This window comes from Paroedura picta, chromosome 7, assembly GCF_049243985.1.
Source record: "Paroedura picta isolate Pp20150507F chromosome 7, Ppicta_v3.0, whole genome shotgun sequence".
Classification (NCBI taxonomy): Eukaryota; Metazoa; Chordata; class Lepidosauria; order Squamata; family Gekkonidae; genus Paroedura; species Paroedura picta.
The window spans coordinates 34,316,843-34,332,800 of record NC_135375.1 but is presented as its reverse complement, the minus strand read 5'-3'; the positions used below and the strand labels follow the sequence as shown (position 1 = coordinate 34,332,800).

The window sequence follows — 15,958 nt, the reverse complement described above, 5'->3', positions numbered from 1 at the left end:
CGACCCATCGCGACCCCATGGACAATGATCCTCCAGGCCTTCCTGTCCTCTACCATTCCCCGGAGTCCATTTAAGTTTGCACCTACTGCTTCAGTGACTCCATCCAGCCACCTCATTCTCTGTCGTCCCCTTCTTCTTTTGCCCTTGATCGCTCCCAGCATTAGGCTCTTCTCCAGGGAGTCCTTCCTTCTCATGAGGTGGCCAAAGTATTTGAGTTTCATCTTCAGGATCTGGCCTTCTAAAGAGCAGTCAGGGCTGATCTACTCTAGGACTGACCGGTTTGTTCGCCTTGCAGTCCAAGGGACTCGCAAGAGACTTCTCCAGCACCAGAGTTCAAAAGCCTCAATTCTTTGATGCTCGGCCTTCCTTATGGTCCAACTTTCGCAGCAAGATTAGGTCAGGCTTAATCCCGGCCATTCCACTTAAAGGCTGGGAAATATGATTCTGGAACTTCTGACCTGCAGGAGCTCTGATGAAAATGCTTAGCATAAGATCTCTGGCAGGTGGTACTGGGAAAGACCTTTTGTTTTAGCCTGTGGGCAGTCACTCACAGGAGGAGATACAAGGCTAAATGTTCCATTTAGACCAGGGGTAGTCAACCTGTGGTCCTCCAGATGTTCATAGACTACAATTCCCATGAGCCCCTGCCAGCAAATGCTGGCAGGGGCTCATGGGAATTGTAGTCCATGAACATCTGGAGGACCACAGGTTGACTACCCCTGATTTAGACCTCTTAACCGTATGCCCATATTCATATAATGCTCAGCGGAAGACATCTTCCACTGTTAACGTGTGCCTTCCGTAACTGCGCCCCATCAGCATAACTGTCCCTATGCAAACTGTCTTTCAGCACATGACATAAAACACAGAATCCCTCCTTCAATGTAGCTTCTCAAATCAAGCCATGAAGCAGAGAATTGCTTCTCAGAAGTTCAAAAAGGGTTTCCTGGGATACAATGTAATGAGAAAGAACTCTCAGTACCTCTAAAAAAAAAAAAACCATCCTTGGAAAAAGTTAAGCCAATTCCATGACTAATTTAGGCAGGCCCTGCTTCATTCAGGCATGATGTAACAATATGTCCTGAAGCAGGTGTAAATTAAAAGACACTTGCTACACTTTTAAGTTTCCTTTGGGCCAGTTTATGTACACACACACCATCATTTCCGCTAGAGGCACACATGCAATCACGACTTTGTTATCTTGACGGCTCTGAATTTCTTGAATGCTGCCTCTTCTTTGGGCCAGGTCCCTAAGCACTGCGCTAAGATGACTCTCGCCCACTGTTATCTCCAGGTTCATGAGAGGCTCCAGCACTTGCTTATCAGCTTTTTTCAGAGCCTGGAGGGGAGAAAAAGAAGAGGCTACATTCACTAACTTCTGCCCAAACATCAACGTGACTAAATTGTAACTATATGTAACTCGTCCTCTATGACTTCATAATACCTTTGCTTGCTATACAAAACAAAACAGTCATTCCATAGGGAAGTACATTAAGTCAGGGGTAGTCAACCTGTGGTCCTCCAGATGTTCATGAATTTGCTGGCAGGGGCTCATGGGAATTGTAGTCCATGAACATCTGAAGGACCACAGGTTGACTACCCCTGCATTAAGTAACCAAATGTATCAACCATAGTAATGGAAAATTAGGTAAGGAAAAAAGGATACTGAATATTAAAAAATCCTAAACTAAAGGAAACGATCCAGAACAGGGATCCTCAACCACCGGTCCGTGGCCTGGTACTGGGCCACCAGCGGCCGCGCCTTCCTCCCCCGGCACGCCAGTGATGCAAACGCGCACGCGCAGAGCTGCTGCGCATGCACATGTTGCGCCCCCTGCTGGTGAAAACGTGCACGTGCGGCAGCTCTGCGCATGCGCGTTATCGCCACCTAGTGGCAAAAACGCGCATGCGCGACAACCCTCGGAGGCGGTCCCCGACTAATAGAAGGTTGGGGACCGCTGATCCAGAAGATATCAAAAGATGTCCTTACCCCTGTACTGATAAAGGGTTACCCCCCAAAAAAGAACCCAAATAGGACAAAACTAAAGAAGGATTTAGAAAGCATGGATAAAAAATGCTCTAGACAAATCTATTTTACTCTCTGTACCTTTTGCATGCACCGGGAAACACAAGCAGAAACCATTGTTGGAGAGGAATCAGGATTTGCAGCCACAGCACGTACCGTCACGACTACATCTTGAACTGGAAAGCCCAGAAGTGGACCTACACACAAAAAATTCAAACACCAAACTAGTAACTTAGTTAACCATGAAAACAACTTTTAAAAAACTTTTTGTAATAGTATTTGATGCTATTTAACGCTATTTACAATGGAAAGTGTGCTACAATAAGCTATATTAACATTCCATCTGAGGTTGCAGGTAATTCTGGGATACACGGCAGTTTCAAATGTTCAAATATCATGCAGGGTGTATCCACACCTGAACACAAACACATTGTATTCTCATAATGACAGCATGAACAGAGAGGAAACATCAGTACCCCTTGGGGAAAGTAGTTAGTCTGGTTCGGTTCCTTATGCAAATCTATTCCTATCCGAATCATGACTTATCAATCATCAGTTTAATCAAAAATTAAGGAGAGTGAACAAATTCATAGGCTTTCAATGTCTGTCTACTCCTTCCAGGATCAGAGTTAGTAGGCCTCTCTAAATTAGTTGCTGGGGGGCACAGGCAGGATAATCATTTTGCACACTTCCTCTTTGAGGGCCAGTAAGCAGCCACGGTGTGGGCCCTTGATCCAGCACGGCTCTACTTACGTCCTTATTACATTTATATTGTATGGCACCAACAACCAAATGAGATAATTACTGTAATGCATGAGACTCATGTAAGGGAATTTTCAAATTCTGCCTCTACACAAGGGTCAGCTGAACATGAAGGTCGTACAGAACATTCACATAATGAACATTCACATAATGGCCTTACTTAAGATTGGGGGAATTAATACATTCTATACCGTATCAGTGGAGACATAGCTGAACTCATCCAACCAGCATCTGACAACATGAGATAACCACAGGAATGACATATTAGACAAACAGCAAGGAGGCAGTTCTCTTTCTTTTAAAAAATGCACTTTGCATTTAGGCATGCTCTGTTTGGGTGGGTGGGTTTACAAAAGAACCTTTCCAAATAAGGATGGGAGGAGAGGTTGTTTACAAAATACACATGCCAAAAAAACCCAAATGCACAGTCCTGCCCAGTAAGGCACTTCCACCACTGCTCTAGAAAAATAATATATTTTCAGGAATTGATTACATTTGTCATTTTGCATAGGCATTTGTGACATACTGCCAGATCCCAGTCCAATGCTAACCATTACACCACACTGTATGTATTTCTATTCTACTGAATATCAAAAAGAGAAGTGGCTTTTACCTTGAAGATAAGAGGTATGAATTCCGTTCTCTACAGCTTCTCGAAGTTCTGGTTGAAGCAAACTGCAGGCATTTTCAGCATACTCAATGACTGGTGCTATTGCTGATTGTTCTCCATCCCAGGGTCTCAGATCTAGTTCAACAGTCACATGGTGTCGTTTTTCTCCTATAATCCTGTCCAGCGTATCTGTGATCATTTATTTAATATGAAGAATTACACAAAAACAGCCTGATTCAGAAAGCTAATTTGGAAAACTTTTTTAGCCATTTTTCAAAAGGCTCAGCTGCAGATTCAGGATTTTAGATCTCTTACCTGTAGCTTGGACTGGGTTTTGAATGGTTTCTCTGTAAGCTACTTGAAGAGGTCCAAGGTAGGTCTCAAGTCCATATTCACGTTTGATTCGGTCATGAATGATCTCAATGTGCAACTCTCCCATGCCGCAAAGGACAGTCTGTCAAAAAACATGAAGGCAATATGAAAGTATCCTTAATTGAACAGAAACATCAGAAGCAGTGGGTAAGTTTCCATACATAGTCCAAGAATGTTCACTTCTAAAAGAACTGAACAGAGATAGACCTGAGTCAGAGAACTGCAATAAAGTGGTAACCCACTAGCATTTGACAGCCGTTTCAATCTATATTCGGACAGCATCACTAATTTATCAAACATGTATTAATACGCAAATACAGGGGGAAATAGCTACAACACGTGAGTCAAATCCATCCAGTTTTTATGCTGGTGAATAAGGAGCTATCCTTTGACCATTCAAAAAGTCTGTGCTGAGGAACATGGGTCCTACATGTATACAAGCCATGTAGGATGAGAAGCACAGCATGGAAAGTAATCAGGCTAGATTAAGTGAAAAAATTGACTGGATTCAAGCTTATGTTTTGCATTCTGAAGATCTTAGATGCAATGCCCAAATCTCCAGTTCAGTAGCCCTACTAGGAAAGACCTCTGGCTGAGTTGCTACAAAGTTACTGCTGGTCAGAATAAACAGCATTAAACTTCTGAGGCTTAAACTCAAGCATCTCTATATATTTGCAGTTCTGAAGTTAAATGTTTCAGAGTACAGTTGGCAATTTGCAATCAGCAAAGCCTATACTGAGATACAAGTATTAAAGGTTGCTAGAATTTAGGAACTTAGTAAAAAGTTACTAAATATATAACTAAACTAAGCAAAAACAGCATTATGTATCTGATCCTAACCCAGGTCATATAGGATATGATTAATAGGTTAGAAAAATGGAGCTAGGGATAGACAGGGAGGAGTCTACAATCCTGAAGTCAATCCCAGGTTTGCAGAAAAATCTGGCACCAGCAATCACTGCTCAGCTTGGCCAGATTTTTCCAGGGAGAGGATTCAGGGAAAACAGTAGCACAGATAAACAATGGTTGGCTGGTAGGCAGGAAAGAGAAAAGCAAGCTATGTCGGCTGCCAGGGAAGGAAAAGAAATAGTGTGGGAGGAAAATACTGGGGTTATGGGCCTACAAAATCCTTGTGAATCCCTTGCTTGTTATTGTATAATCCAGAACAGGATACAATGCAAGTAAATGGAGTTTAAATGTATTTACAGAACATGAGCAAATGAAAGTATCTGTCAGTACTCGCCTTTACAAAAGCAGCATTCAGAGGATGTCACCCCTCTTTGCCACATCTCAACTACTTCTGGAACTAGTAATGCAACAAGTTGTGCGCAGCTAACAGGTGGAAAATCACAGAATATTGCAGTATTTTTACCTCCTCTGTTTGATAAAATTTCCTACAGTCCCCCATGCAAAGCTGCTTTTTCAATTTTTCTATAATTTTTCACTGTTATTCTACGAAACAAATATTTCTGAAAATATATTAACAATGCAAATCCGTTACAACCTACATTTTGGCTTCCTGTTTGGTGAGAGTGCGAAGAATTCTGTTAGAAATGTTGGAAGAAGAAGAGTTGGTTCTTATATGCTGCTTTTCTCTACCTGAAGGAGGCTCAAAGCAGCTTACAGTCACCTTCCCTTTCCTCTCCCCACAATGGACACCCTGTGAGGTGGGTAAGGCTGAGAGAGCCCTGATATCACTGCTTGGCCAGAACAGCTTTATCAGTGCTGTGGCAACCCCAAGGTCATCCAGATGGCTGCATGTGGGGGAGCGCAGAATTGAACCTGGCTTGCAGAAGTCTACACTCCTAACCACTACACCAAGCTGGCTCTCAAGTGTAGTCCTTGTGAAAAATAAACTTCCCAGGATCTCCTGACAGAATGCAACTGCAGTACAGCCAAATCCATAATATGTAGATGGAGCATAAAAAATTGCATTGGCTGTCACAATAGATCACCCACCCCGCCTTAAAATGCCATAATGTAATAGGATCATTCAAATATGGAGAGAATTGTACTGATGCACCTTACTTGTCCAGTATCAGCATCTAACTTGACTTTCAGACTGGGATCTTCACGCTGCAGGCAAGCCAAGGCATGGTCCAGATCTGAAGTAAAACATCAAACTATGTTAGACATAAATACTGCATTAGATTTTAGCTTACACGCACACTGAACAAAGCACTTTCAGTCCACGTTCAATTACTCTGCAAGTGGATTCCACCAAGTGAAATGGCAAAATCCACTTGCAAACAATTGCTAAGGAGGACTGGATGTGCATTATTGGGGGCCATTTCGCACGGCTTCAAAGTAGCAGAATGGTTGCTATTTGGAAACGCTACTAATTTGACATAACCCACGACGTCGTAGACAATCTGCAACAATCCTGAAACCAATCAGCAAAAAGCGCTTCGTTGTGGCGCTTTCAGGGGAATCCAGAAAAGTGGATTCACCCTCCGGATAGCGATACACTCCTGCAACCAATCTGCAACAGTAGCGCTAAAGATCTGTGCGTTACCATTGTTGCTGGTTCTTCAAAGTCCCTCCCCCTGGCTCTCTCCTCCAAACTTCCGGCGAAGCGATCGCCATTTTTTTTTCTCCGAGCGAGCGGGGATAAACGCACCGGCGAGCCTCTTTCTGTTTAGAGGCTTCCCTGGCTTCAGTCCTTCACCTTTAATCACTAAGCACAAACAACTGAAAAGCCCGTTTGCTGAAATAAAGTCCCTTTATTTTTTACAAATAAATTCAGCCAAAAATCGTGCCCGTGAGAGGGGGGGGGGGATTTTTTTTTTTATCACTCGAGGCAGCGTGCAAATGATCATACAATCAAACGACAGCTCACATTAGGCAGCTGGATGGGTCTCTCCGTAGCAACGAATCTACCTAAATTCATTGCTATGGGTCGTTTTTTTTTTAAAAAAAACCTTTCTTAAAGGGAAAGGGGCTGTTTGGGAGCATGCTAACGGCTGCCCATTGGCTGCTTGACGGCCAGGGGCGGGACGAGCTTGGCAATAGCGCTTCCTTTCTAGCGATTTCTGCCGAGACCGGAAGCCTGTGGGAAACGCTAAAAAACGCAACTGATTCCACTACAAAGGCAGGTATGCATAACGACGAATTCCACTATTTTAAATGGCGATTTTTCATTCTGCAAACAATTTGCAACAAAGATCCCTGTGCGAAAAGGCCCTGAGTATATGCTGCAACAGCAGGAGGCTCTGCTATAAAACTAACTAGTCTTTGGAGGAGTGGGAGAAATAAGCCTCAAACGAAGGATGCCAGTCACTATTTCTTCCCCTTCCCAAATAATACGGCAAGGACGGAAAACAGGGTTAATACTAGCCCAAGCTTGTAAGCAGCAATGCTGATGACCCGTGCTACTATAATTTATGCTGGGTACCACTACTGCTGAAGAATCTTTTTAGAATGTAATAGTTGTTTCTATAAACGTATCTGCTTTGAACACCAAAGTTCCGCAACACAAGAAAAGCCAAAGAGTCTGAAAAGCCAAGAAAACCAATCTAGCCAGGAATAGAAGTGCTAAACAATTTTCTTCCCCGCCCCCTGCCCTTTGAACAGCACGAGATATTTCTAACTATTTTTGCTACTCCTCTAAATTCAGGAATCATTGCCATATATTGCAGGAGGTGATTGTATAAGGCCAGAACAGCCTTTATTAGAACGATAGGTGACCAGTGGACCAAACCATTCTCTTTCAGGCTAGAGTTTAAAAACTTCTCCAAATGGGCAACGCACACTCATCTCTCCCTGGGGGACAGGTTCCAGATGAGAATGTTGGGCATTGACTGTTTTCCTAGTGATGTAACGCATTATTAAGAAACTTCACTGAAAACCTGGATTTTCTCAAAACTATATGCCGAGATCAGTATCAGCTGTTTTTGGCAGTTGCATTACACCTGGTTGTGTGGCCATGGACGGAGGCTCTATTGTACAAAAGAAGACTGGCTCTGGAATCTCAACTCCTGCCAACAGAAGGTTCTCTACTCCACAGGTTCGACCACCATTTGACCTCATATCTTTCTCAGCTTCCTGGACTGCAGCCTTCACAGAAGCCTTTGATGAAACTATGGTGTCTCCAGTGGCACTCTAAGGCAAGCCAAAAGAAAAATGCATACTGTATTGTTAACGTATAATTGGTGTTCATCATTCCACAACACTGTAAGCCGACCAATTAGTGAAGGCTGCCTTTTTGTAGTTAAAAAGCAAGCCAAACTGGAATGACAGTAATTAGAAAGGTTTTTTTTTAATTATGCCACAAAAGACAAAACAAAAATGAAACCACCTTCAAAACAACTAAACTGCGTTCTTTGTGGGTATAGCTAGAGACACACTCAAAAAGGATTTTCAAACTGATTCAATTAAATAAATATACTGTAAAAGACAGGGAAATTACTGGACACATTCACTTTAACACTAGGAGAAATTAGACAAATAGGATCAGCAAAACATCAATCACCTCCCCCACATGAATGCTTCCCATGCAATCCTATACAAACAAAAAGGATGCACTTTTTTTTTCTGTCACCTGTTTCAACCCAACAGTCAGGGCAATGTTGCCAGCTGTTAGTGAAGAGATCTCTATTTGCTGATCGGCAAAAGGAAGCAGCAGGCGGCTCATTCTCTCTCTGCAATGGAAGATACCGGTTACACGGGAATATGGACACTTCCCCGCCCACCCTCACTCTGTTTACTCACGTGCAGTTTTTGTTAATATTGTAGACAGCCGACTGAGGCTTCATTGTGCCTGAGTAAATGCGCACAAATACCAGTGGCCCACGCTGTTTGTCATGGAGAACTTTAAATGCTAGAGCACACAAGTCATCCTTATACCATTGCCTAAAAAACAAAATTAGAAGAGACACTGCACAGGTGACAAAAGCGTACAAATAATAGTTAATTATTCCAATAATCTCCATTAATTATTCCAATTTTAAAATCCACAGGAAATATGAATACATATTAATGGGTATATATTTGGAAAGGCTGAAACAATGAAACTGATGAATAGCAATTAAAGCTAGAGGAACTAGCTCTGCCTCCCACCTCAGTGTGGCATAGAGCAGGGGTAGTCAACCTGTGGTACTCCAGATGTCCATGGACTACAATTCCCATGGACTCACGGGAATTGTAGTCCATGGGCATCTGGAGGACCACAGGGTGACTACCCCTGGCATAGAGCATAAGAGTCATGGACTCCAAGATGGAGAACTGAGTTTTGATCCCCTCTCCTCCACATGAGCAATACTGGGTGACCTTAAGCCAGTCACAGTTCTCTCATAACTCTCTCCACCTCACCTGCAGTGGTGGAGAGAAGGGGAAGGTGATCCTAAGCTGCTTTGAGACTCATTAGGGAGAGAAAAGCAGGGATATAAAAATCAACTCTTCTTCTCAGAGAGAGACCAGCCCAGGACTTAAAAGGAGACCCCTGCTGTCTTCCAAGTTGGCTATCAACACCATATGTGTACTACATTCAAGACAATTCTGTAATCTAATTATCCTTCTCATACTCTCATGTCCAATCTACACACTACTTATGCTCCTCAGTAAGATATTAAGAAAAGATGGGAAGTGAAACTGTTAACAAGATATACCATCTTCTTATACTCACAAAAAATCATAATTGCGCTCATTTGGAGCAGGCAAGTACTTGGTGACGGCATCCAATAATGGTTGAACCCCTTTATTTTTCAGTGCACTCCCACAAAATACTGGAACTGCTTTCTGAGCCAGAGTTACTCTTCGTACAGCGGACTGTAACTGCAGAAGACCAAACACATTCATACTTAAGACAGAGACCTACTCATCATTCAATTAAGCAATTGATGGAGCAAAGTGTCAACATGTCCCCTTCCTTAAGTCTACTCTCAGGTCTTCCTCTCAAGATTGCCTAGTTAGAGTGCAAACCATTCTCTATATCTTGATTATAGCTTTGTCCCAAATCCTCAAATCTATTATTTTTTTAAAAAAGCAAGAATCACGAGTGAGTTACATACTTACTTCTTAATAAACAGCTATTCTCCTTAATAACAAAATCAATCATGACTTATCAGAAACTGACAACAGATTCTGTTTTCAGCATGCCCTAGTGAAGAATTAAATCCAAAAGCTTCCATAAAGGAAAGAAACATTTTTTTCACCCTTCACCTTGAAAAGCCACTGCTGAGTCAAAGCAAACTCACAGAGCAACATGCTGGGGGGGGGGGGGGGGGGATTTGCAAGAAAAAAGCTGTTTTCTACATTTTTTCCTAGACTCATTTTGGCAGTCTTTTTGCTGTTTATTATTACCATGTGACATAGTGTTCAGATTCTGTGTGTATTTTTTGCTTTCTTGAACATTTGTATAACCAAAAGTTAGGCTCTAAACATTTTAAAGTACTCTACTAAAGACAACAAAAATATGATTCTGCGATATCCATATTATGACCTACCCAAGCCAATTACCTTATCGGCTGGCAATGAATCAAAATTCTCACTGAACTCTCTCAGGACAAGTTCAGCAAATTCATCATCCAGATCTGCAACCTTGTAAGAGAAAGAGAAAGGCCCAAAATTTCTATTTAACCAACTAACAGATCAGCCAGAATATATATACGTCTCTCCAACTACCAATTCAAGACTATGTTACCAAGTGAAAAGAACTCCCACAACTGCTAGCCAAAATGCAATTTCATTTCTAAGTCTTCTTAGAACAACTTCAACCAGATATAACGATTCATCTTAAATCACCGTCTTGCACATGCATGAAACTACAGCAACAGAAAGACCACAATACTTCACCAGCAATTCCCCAAGGTCAGCAACACTGTTCAAGAAGTCTACCACCATGTACATGATTGTGCAGCAGAAGGTTCTTTAGCAAGATGTTCAATGAGCCAACACCAAGCAAAAAGTCTCCATTTATCAGTGCAGAAACTGGCTTCATGATTGATGCACAGCTATCTTCCCATTTGAGTTCATGCTGTGCGTTAGAAAATGTTTATTTTTGCAGCACTGCCTACTGAGCTTAGAAATGTGCCAAAGTTTCAGATGCTGGCTACAAAATGAGCAAATATCATTTCATAAAATTAGGTGCATTTTCATGAGACACACAAACAATGCACGTTCGGTTTTCACATATATTGTAGAGGTGGGCATGCACCACAGAAGAAAAAGCATTCTACTGAGCTTCCCACAGCACTACCTAACAAAGGGAATGGTAGAAACCTGCATTGAACTACAGGGATCAGGAAGAAAAAGCATTAGATTCAATTGGCAATACTGTGGGGCTTCAGCAGAGCTGCTTAACCTTTGCACTCTAGTTCTTTGCAATGGAAAACTGAAGACTAAATCTAAAATATCTTAACCAGACTTTATGTCACTATCAACATGTATTTGACTTCATAGGCAATAGCCTACATTTATTAGCATTCATTTAAAAAAGCATCTTGTCTTTGAAGTCAGCACATAAAAGCAGCACATTTTTAATTCTCCGTACAAACATTTCACATATTTACTTTAGAACTTTACTTGTTCTATTAAGGCAGTTCTCGCATCAATGGTATCCCTTAACAGGTCAGGACTGTCTGCTTCTTTTAAGGGTTTCCGCTCAAAGTCCTTTCCATCATCCGATCCAGTTGCAGACTTCCAAATACATTGTTCCTTGGTCACAACGTCAACTATTCCTCTAAAAGTCTTGGCCTCTCCAACTGGCAACTATAAGCAGGAATTTTTGTTTTAAAAAGAAAAAAAGATACTTAATAAGTCTGGTAGCCTGAAGAAAACACCCAGCTTAGTTGAACAGTGAATAATTATTTTAATGTTAATGCCTTTTCTACAACCTGTAAAAGCAAAGGCTTGGTCTTCAGCTTCTGTTCAATGCTCTCAACAGCATACCTGAAACTGAAACAAATTGTTCCTCTATTAGTGTGAAAAACGCTCACCTGGTTATTTCTTGTCATCTCCTCCCATCCCCCCGAAGCTAAATGGATCTAGATATGTAGGAAATGGGGGAGGGGGGAGGGGAGAGAGAGATAGAGAGTATACAGGGAGCCATAAGTTGCCTGGCAACACATTCATAAACAAGATCTCATTAACTGATTTTTCAGATATACCAGTAAAATATCCTAAGAAAACCCCAAATGGAACACATTATTAGTTAAAGGTTAGGATTAAAGAAAAACACATAAATGACCCTGAAGATTTTTGTCAAGTTACTAAAGTCTTGGTTACCTCGAGAAGATTTTGCCTGATTTTAAAATAATTTAAACAAATTTTCAACAGTCACTAAATCATAACAATAGTCGGTAATAAACAATTACACTCACATTACACAATGCAGCAGCATTTGCTCCTATCACTTAGCCATGGGGAAAAAATAGCTGTCTTCATACCTGGCTCCAGTTTTGTCCATTTTGTTTAAAAAACAGATGCGTGGTACGTTGTGTTTGTCTGCTTGCCTCCACACTGTCAGAGTCTGTGCCTAAACAAAGATGAAAAGTGTCAATGCTTTTTGCTTACTAACACCACCTATCCCTTAAAACCTACTAAACTTTACTAAATACATCTGTCATTAATACTTCATTTTGGTCACCAATTAAGTTCATAAGAGGCAAAGCACTGCTACACAGCCCAACTTTGAGGAACTGACCACCATAAGACACAGAGACATCTAACTGCTTGCATGATTTTTGAAAGGAAGTATCGGCATAATCTTTCAACATAATCCATCAGAATAGCTGTACAAAAGTTCCATCTTAGGGATGTGTCTCTACCCCTAAATAGCAGATACTGTGCACTGACAAATAAGGAATTGACCATCTTCTTCACGGCCATTTAAAAAATTCAAGATGCCTTTCACTGGACGCTGCCAGAGACAATGTCAGACCTAGTGGCCAATTTGATCTGGCAATACAATGTGTAAGTAACCACACGAAAGACACTATTTTGGACCATCATTGTGACTATTCCTTCCTGTGCCTATGCAGTCCAGCACTCTGCAGAAACAGGATCTGCTTTAACCAAGTCTCTTTATAGCTAACCAATCCCAATCCTTACACTTCTTTCTTCCATGATAATGTTTTAGCTACTCATAAACATACAAGTCAAAACATGGACCAAACACTTATTAGTAGAAATTGGTTTGTTTTATGCCCTATGTTAGCAACTAAAATCAAGGGCTGTAAACAGGATTGGTACAATTCAAAGCTTAGTCTATGTTAAGCAAACACATGCTACAAATTCATTTTTACCTCCACACCAGCTGAGGCATCAAATACAGCCACTGCTCCATCCAGCACTCTCAGAGACCGTTCCACTTCCAATGTAAAGTCCACATGACCTAAAATTCAGTTTATAGAGAACAGTAGTGAGGGATAAAATAATTAAGAGTAACATTTCATTAACAGACGAATCAAGTATCTAATCTAAGAACTGATAAAGGTCCTTTTTTAAAGGTCCTATTTTAAAATCATGTATTTTTCAACACTTTAAAATCATGTATTTTTTTAACCCCACTATTTTCTTTACCTTGAAACACTTATTTTAAAAAGGCCAAGATTGATAAAATCAAAAGAATGTACCTGGTGTATCTATTAGGTTGATTCTGTGGCCTGCCCAGTCAAAAGTCACAGCAGCTGACTGAATCGTGATGCCACGTTCTCTTTCCTGAGCCATGAAATCTGTTACTGTGTCTCCATCATCAACATCTGGTCAACAAGAAGATCATACACCATATCCATTTGGTTAGAGGACTTTAATACTTGTTATATTATAATCATATCATCATCATAATAACAGTAGAATAAAACACCAAAATACAAAGCACTGTAACACAACACCTAAGGCTCTAGTACTAACTAGGGAAGAACTGGACGGGATGCCAATAAACCAGTCTGACACTGGTGCTAGTATACAATGCAGCTACAGGACTCATCCCTTGCAATAATGCAGCCATACATATACAATTGTACTGCATGACACAGCACAGCCCCCAAGTGGGCAGAAGACTGAGCATGGGAATGGAAGGGCAAGTTTACTTAGCATCTTATTCTCAATACCAGTAAGACCGCACTTTAAAAACATAAGTCAAAGGAGAAGCACTAATAACAATAGAGAGCCCAGTGCAACTTACTGTACATGTGTGGGCAGGTAAAATACTAACATCACAAAAGGATTCCCCAGAACAGAGCCTTCAGATACCACTCCCCAAAGCTAGTGAACAAACCCCTAGTCAAGAGTCACTGCAAAGAATCCTCTCATAGCCAAAGAGGTAAAATGGTCATGTTCAATAACAAGATGCTATCTTTCATTCAAAAGTCAAGAAGTAACTTTTAGTCACATCTTAGTAATTATTTCAGTAAAATGTCACAAAACTAAACATTCCAGTACCAACCTCCAAGGCTTCTTATGTATTCTGAATAATACAGCATCCTTTCAGTGGTGGTTGTCTTTCCTGCATCAATGTGAGCCATGATACCAATATTACGGATTCTGTGAGAAAAGTAAACGCTGTTCAACTATCTTATGTATTTTGTAAACTAAATTGTCCTACAATCAATGATATAAAGTACTCTATGTTTCTTATAACAATTATACAAAATATCATATTTATTTATTATTCATTAGGCTAAAACACACTTGTCTTAAGTGACTGAAAATATTGCTTAATGACCATGTGTACATAGAACAAATAGTCCTTTGGTTGTAAGATTGATACTATCAGTACACTCTACAGAAAGAAAACAAATATTACTTACTTAGATACAGGCGGAGTGATAATAGAACGTAAAGATTTTACCTCACCTGTTTAACAAAAAGCCAGAATTTATAACTCTAATAATTAAAATGAATGCAATATCAAAATTTCTGGAATACATATAAGTCCCAGGCAAAAATCCTCTTCCATAGTTGCATACTACTGAAATAAATGATTTCTTCTTTTCCTGAATGGCAAGCTATTTCCTTTGTATTCACTCCTTGTATATATAGATCAGAAAGAGCAATTAATGGAGTATTTTCAAATAACTGTACTTTGTAGACTAAACATATGTTTAAATTATTCAATAAGATACCTGATTATTAATTCTAAACAATCTTTAAAATGCTACCAACTTTTGTAGAATTTCAATGCCAATTCAACTAAAGAAATAATGTCACACCAAAACAGAAACAAGAAACCAGAAGAACCTCTCAAGCACACATATCAATTTAATTATTTTCTACTCCACATTTATTACCAACTTTGCAAAACCAGTTGTTTTGTTTCTAATGCCTTATTTTTAATATTGCAAGAACATTATTTGTAAACTACCTCAAGCAGGATTCTGAAGCGGTGGTATAGAAATAATCTAAATAAATAAATAAATCAGGTCTCCTAACACAGAAGCATGTATTAGAAGTGTCTTTCATTGCTTTCATTTTATTTATGCAGGTTGCAGAGTATCCAAAAACAATTACCTGGTGGGGAACTGTAATTCCTCTGGATTCTGATTTTTTTAATGCATAAAGTTCTTGCTTTTTGACAATATGAGCACTTTGAAGAAAAGAAAAACAACCAGAATCAGGATTGCAATAATGAATTATTGCAATAATAAATACTGTAAATTGTTGTAGCAAATTCAGTTTCAAAGTTTAAACAGCAAATCTTTGTAGACTGATACAGAAACTAAAATCTTTGTAGACTGATACAGAAACTAGGAATCATAACCACTACCAACAAATGTATCCTAACCCTCTGAAATCTACTGCATTTTATTCATCTCTGCAAAGCTAAATCATATTAAAAATACTCGTTCCACACACAAGGTCTTAATGATCCCATAGACCTACCTGACTATCGAAGTACACCCTTTTTAGGTCCCTCAGTACCAGTTTGCTCTTATTTCGCAGCATATTGATATCTCGTTTACAAAACCGCCATGTAAAAATGCACGCCCGTAAATCAGCAGCCTTAAGAATTCCTATTAAAGCTAGCAGCTAATGTCCATTGATCCAAGCACCGACTTAGGAAGTCTTATTTAAAAACAGGTCCTGTTTTGTTCCAAAATTAATCCACGGCAGCCAGAGCATCGCCTCTTTCAAGCTGCGAAAGTCGCTCCGCCACCCACTGCGGCACTTCCTTCTCAGAAACCGGGAGGAACCACAGAAAAGGACCCAAAAGCGACCTTGCTTCTAAAGCAACTTCCGGCGTCTTTAGG

The 15,958-nt window shown here is 40.3% G+C and overlaps 1 protein-coding gene across 3 annotated transcripts in view; it reads right to left on the bottom strand.

Annotated features, from left to right (window-relative positions):
• GFM2 (GTP dependent ribosome recycling factor mitochondrial 2) overlaps positions 1 to 15,958 on the bottom strand; it is a 17,791-nt gene extending 1,833 nt beyond the window's left edge. Inside the window, exons 1-19 of one of the 3 annotated variants that reach the window (XM_077347403.1) lie at positions 15,591 to 15,958; positions 15,219 to 15,294; positions 14,519 to 14,564; positions 14,155 to 14,252; positions 13,343 to 13,468; positions 13,013 to 13,101; positions 12,155 to 12,243; positions 11,603 to 11,663; positions 11,292 to 11,477; positions 10,227 to 10,307; positions 9,394 to 9,542; positions 8,481 to 8,621; positions 8,311 to 8,410; positions 7,682 to 7,871; positions 5,799 to 5,875; positions 3,714 to 3,852; positions 3,402 to 3,587; positions 2,108 to 2,223; positions 1,157 to 1,339 (exon numbers count right to left, since the gene is read on the bottom strand). In XM_077347403.1, the coding sequence (XP_077203518.1) occupies positions 1,157 to 1,339; positions 2,108 to 2,223; positions 3,402 to 3,587; positions 3,714 to 3,852; positions 5,799 to 5,875; positions 7,682 to 7,871; positions 8,311 to 8,410; positions 8,481 to 8,621; positions 9,394 to 9,542; positions 10,227 to 10,307; positions 11,292 to 11,477; positions 11,603 to 11,663; positions 12,155 to 12,243; positions 13,013 to 13,101; positions 13,343 to 13,468; positions 14,155 to 14,252; positions 14,519 to 14,564; positions 15,219 to 15,294; positions 15,591 to 15,653 (2,196 nt within the window). In that variant the 5' untranslated portion in view covers positions 15,654 to 15,958. Of the gene's footprint in view, positions 1 to 1,156; positions 1,340 to 2,107; positions 2,224 to 3,399; positions 3,588 to 3,713; positions 3,853 to 5,793; positions 5,876 to 7,681; positions 7,872 to 8,310; positions 8,411 to 8,480; positions 8,622 to 9,393; positions 9,543 to 10,226; positions 10,308 to 11,291; positions 11,478 to 11,602; positions 11,664 to 12,154; positions 12,244 to 13,012; positions 13,102 to 13,342; positions 13,469 to 14,154; positions 14,253 to 14,518; positions 14,565 to 15,218; positions 15,295 to 15,590 lie in introns of those variants that run through there. The other 2 variants (XM_077347404.1, XM_077347405.1) reach the window with 2 other exon arrangements.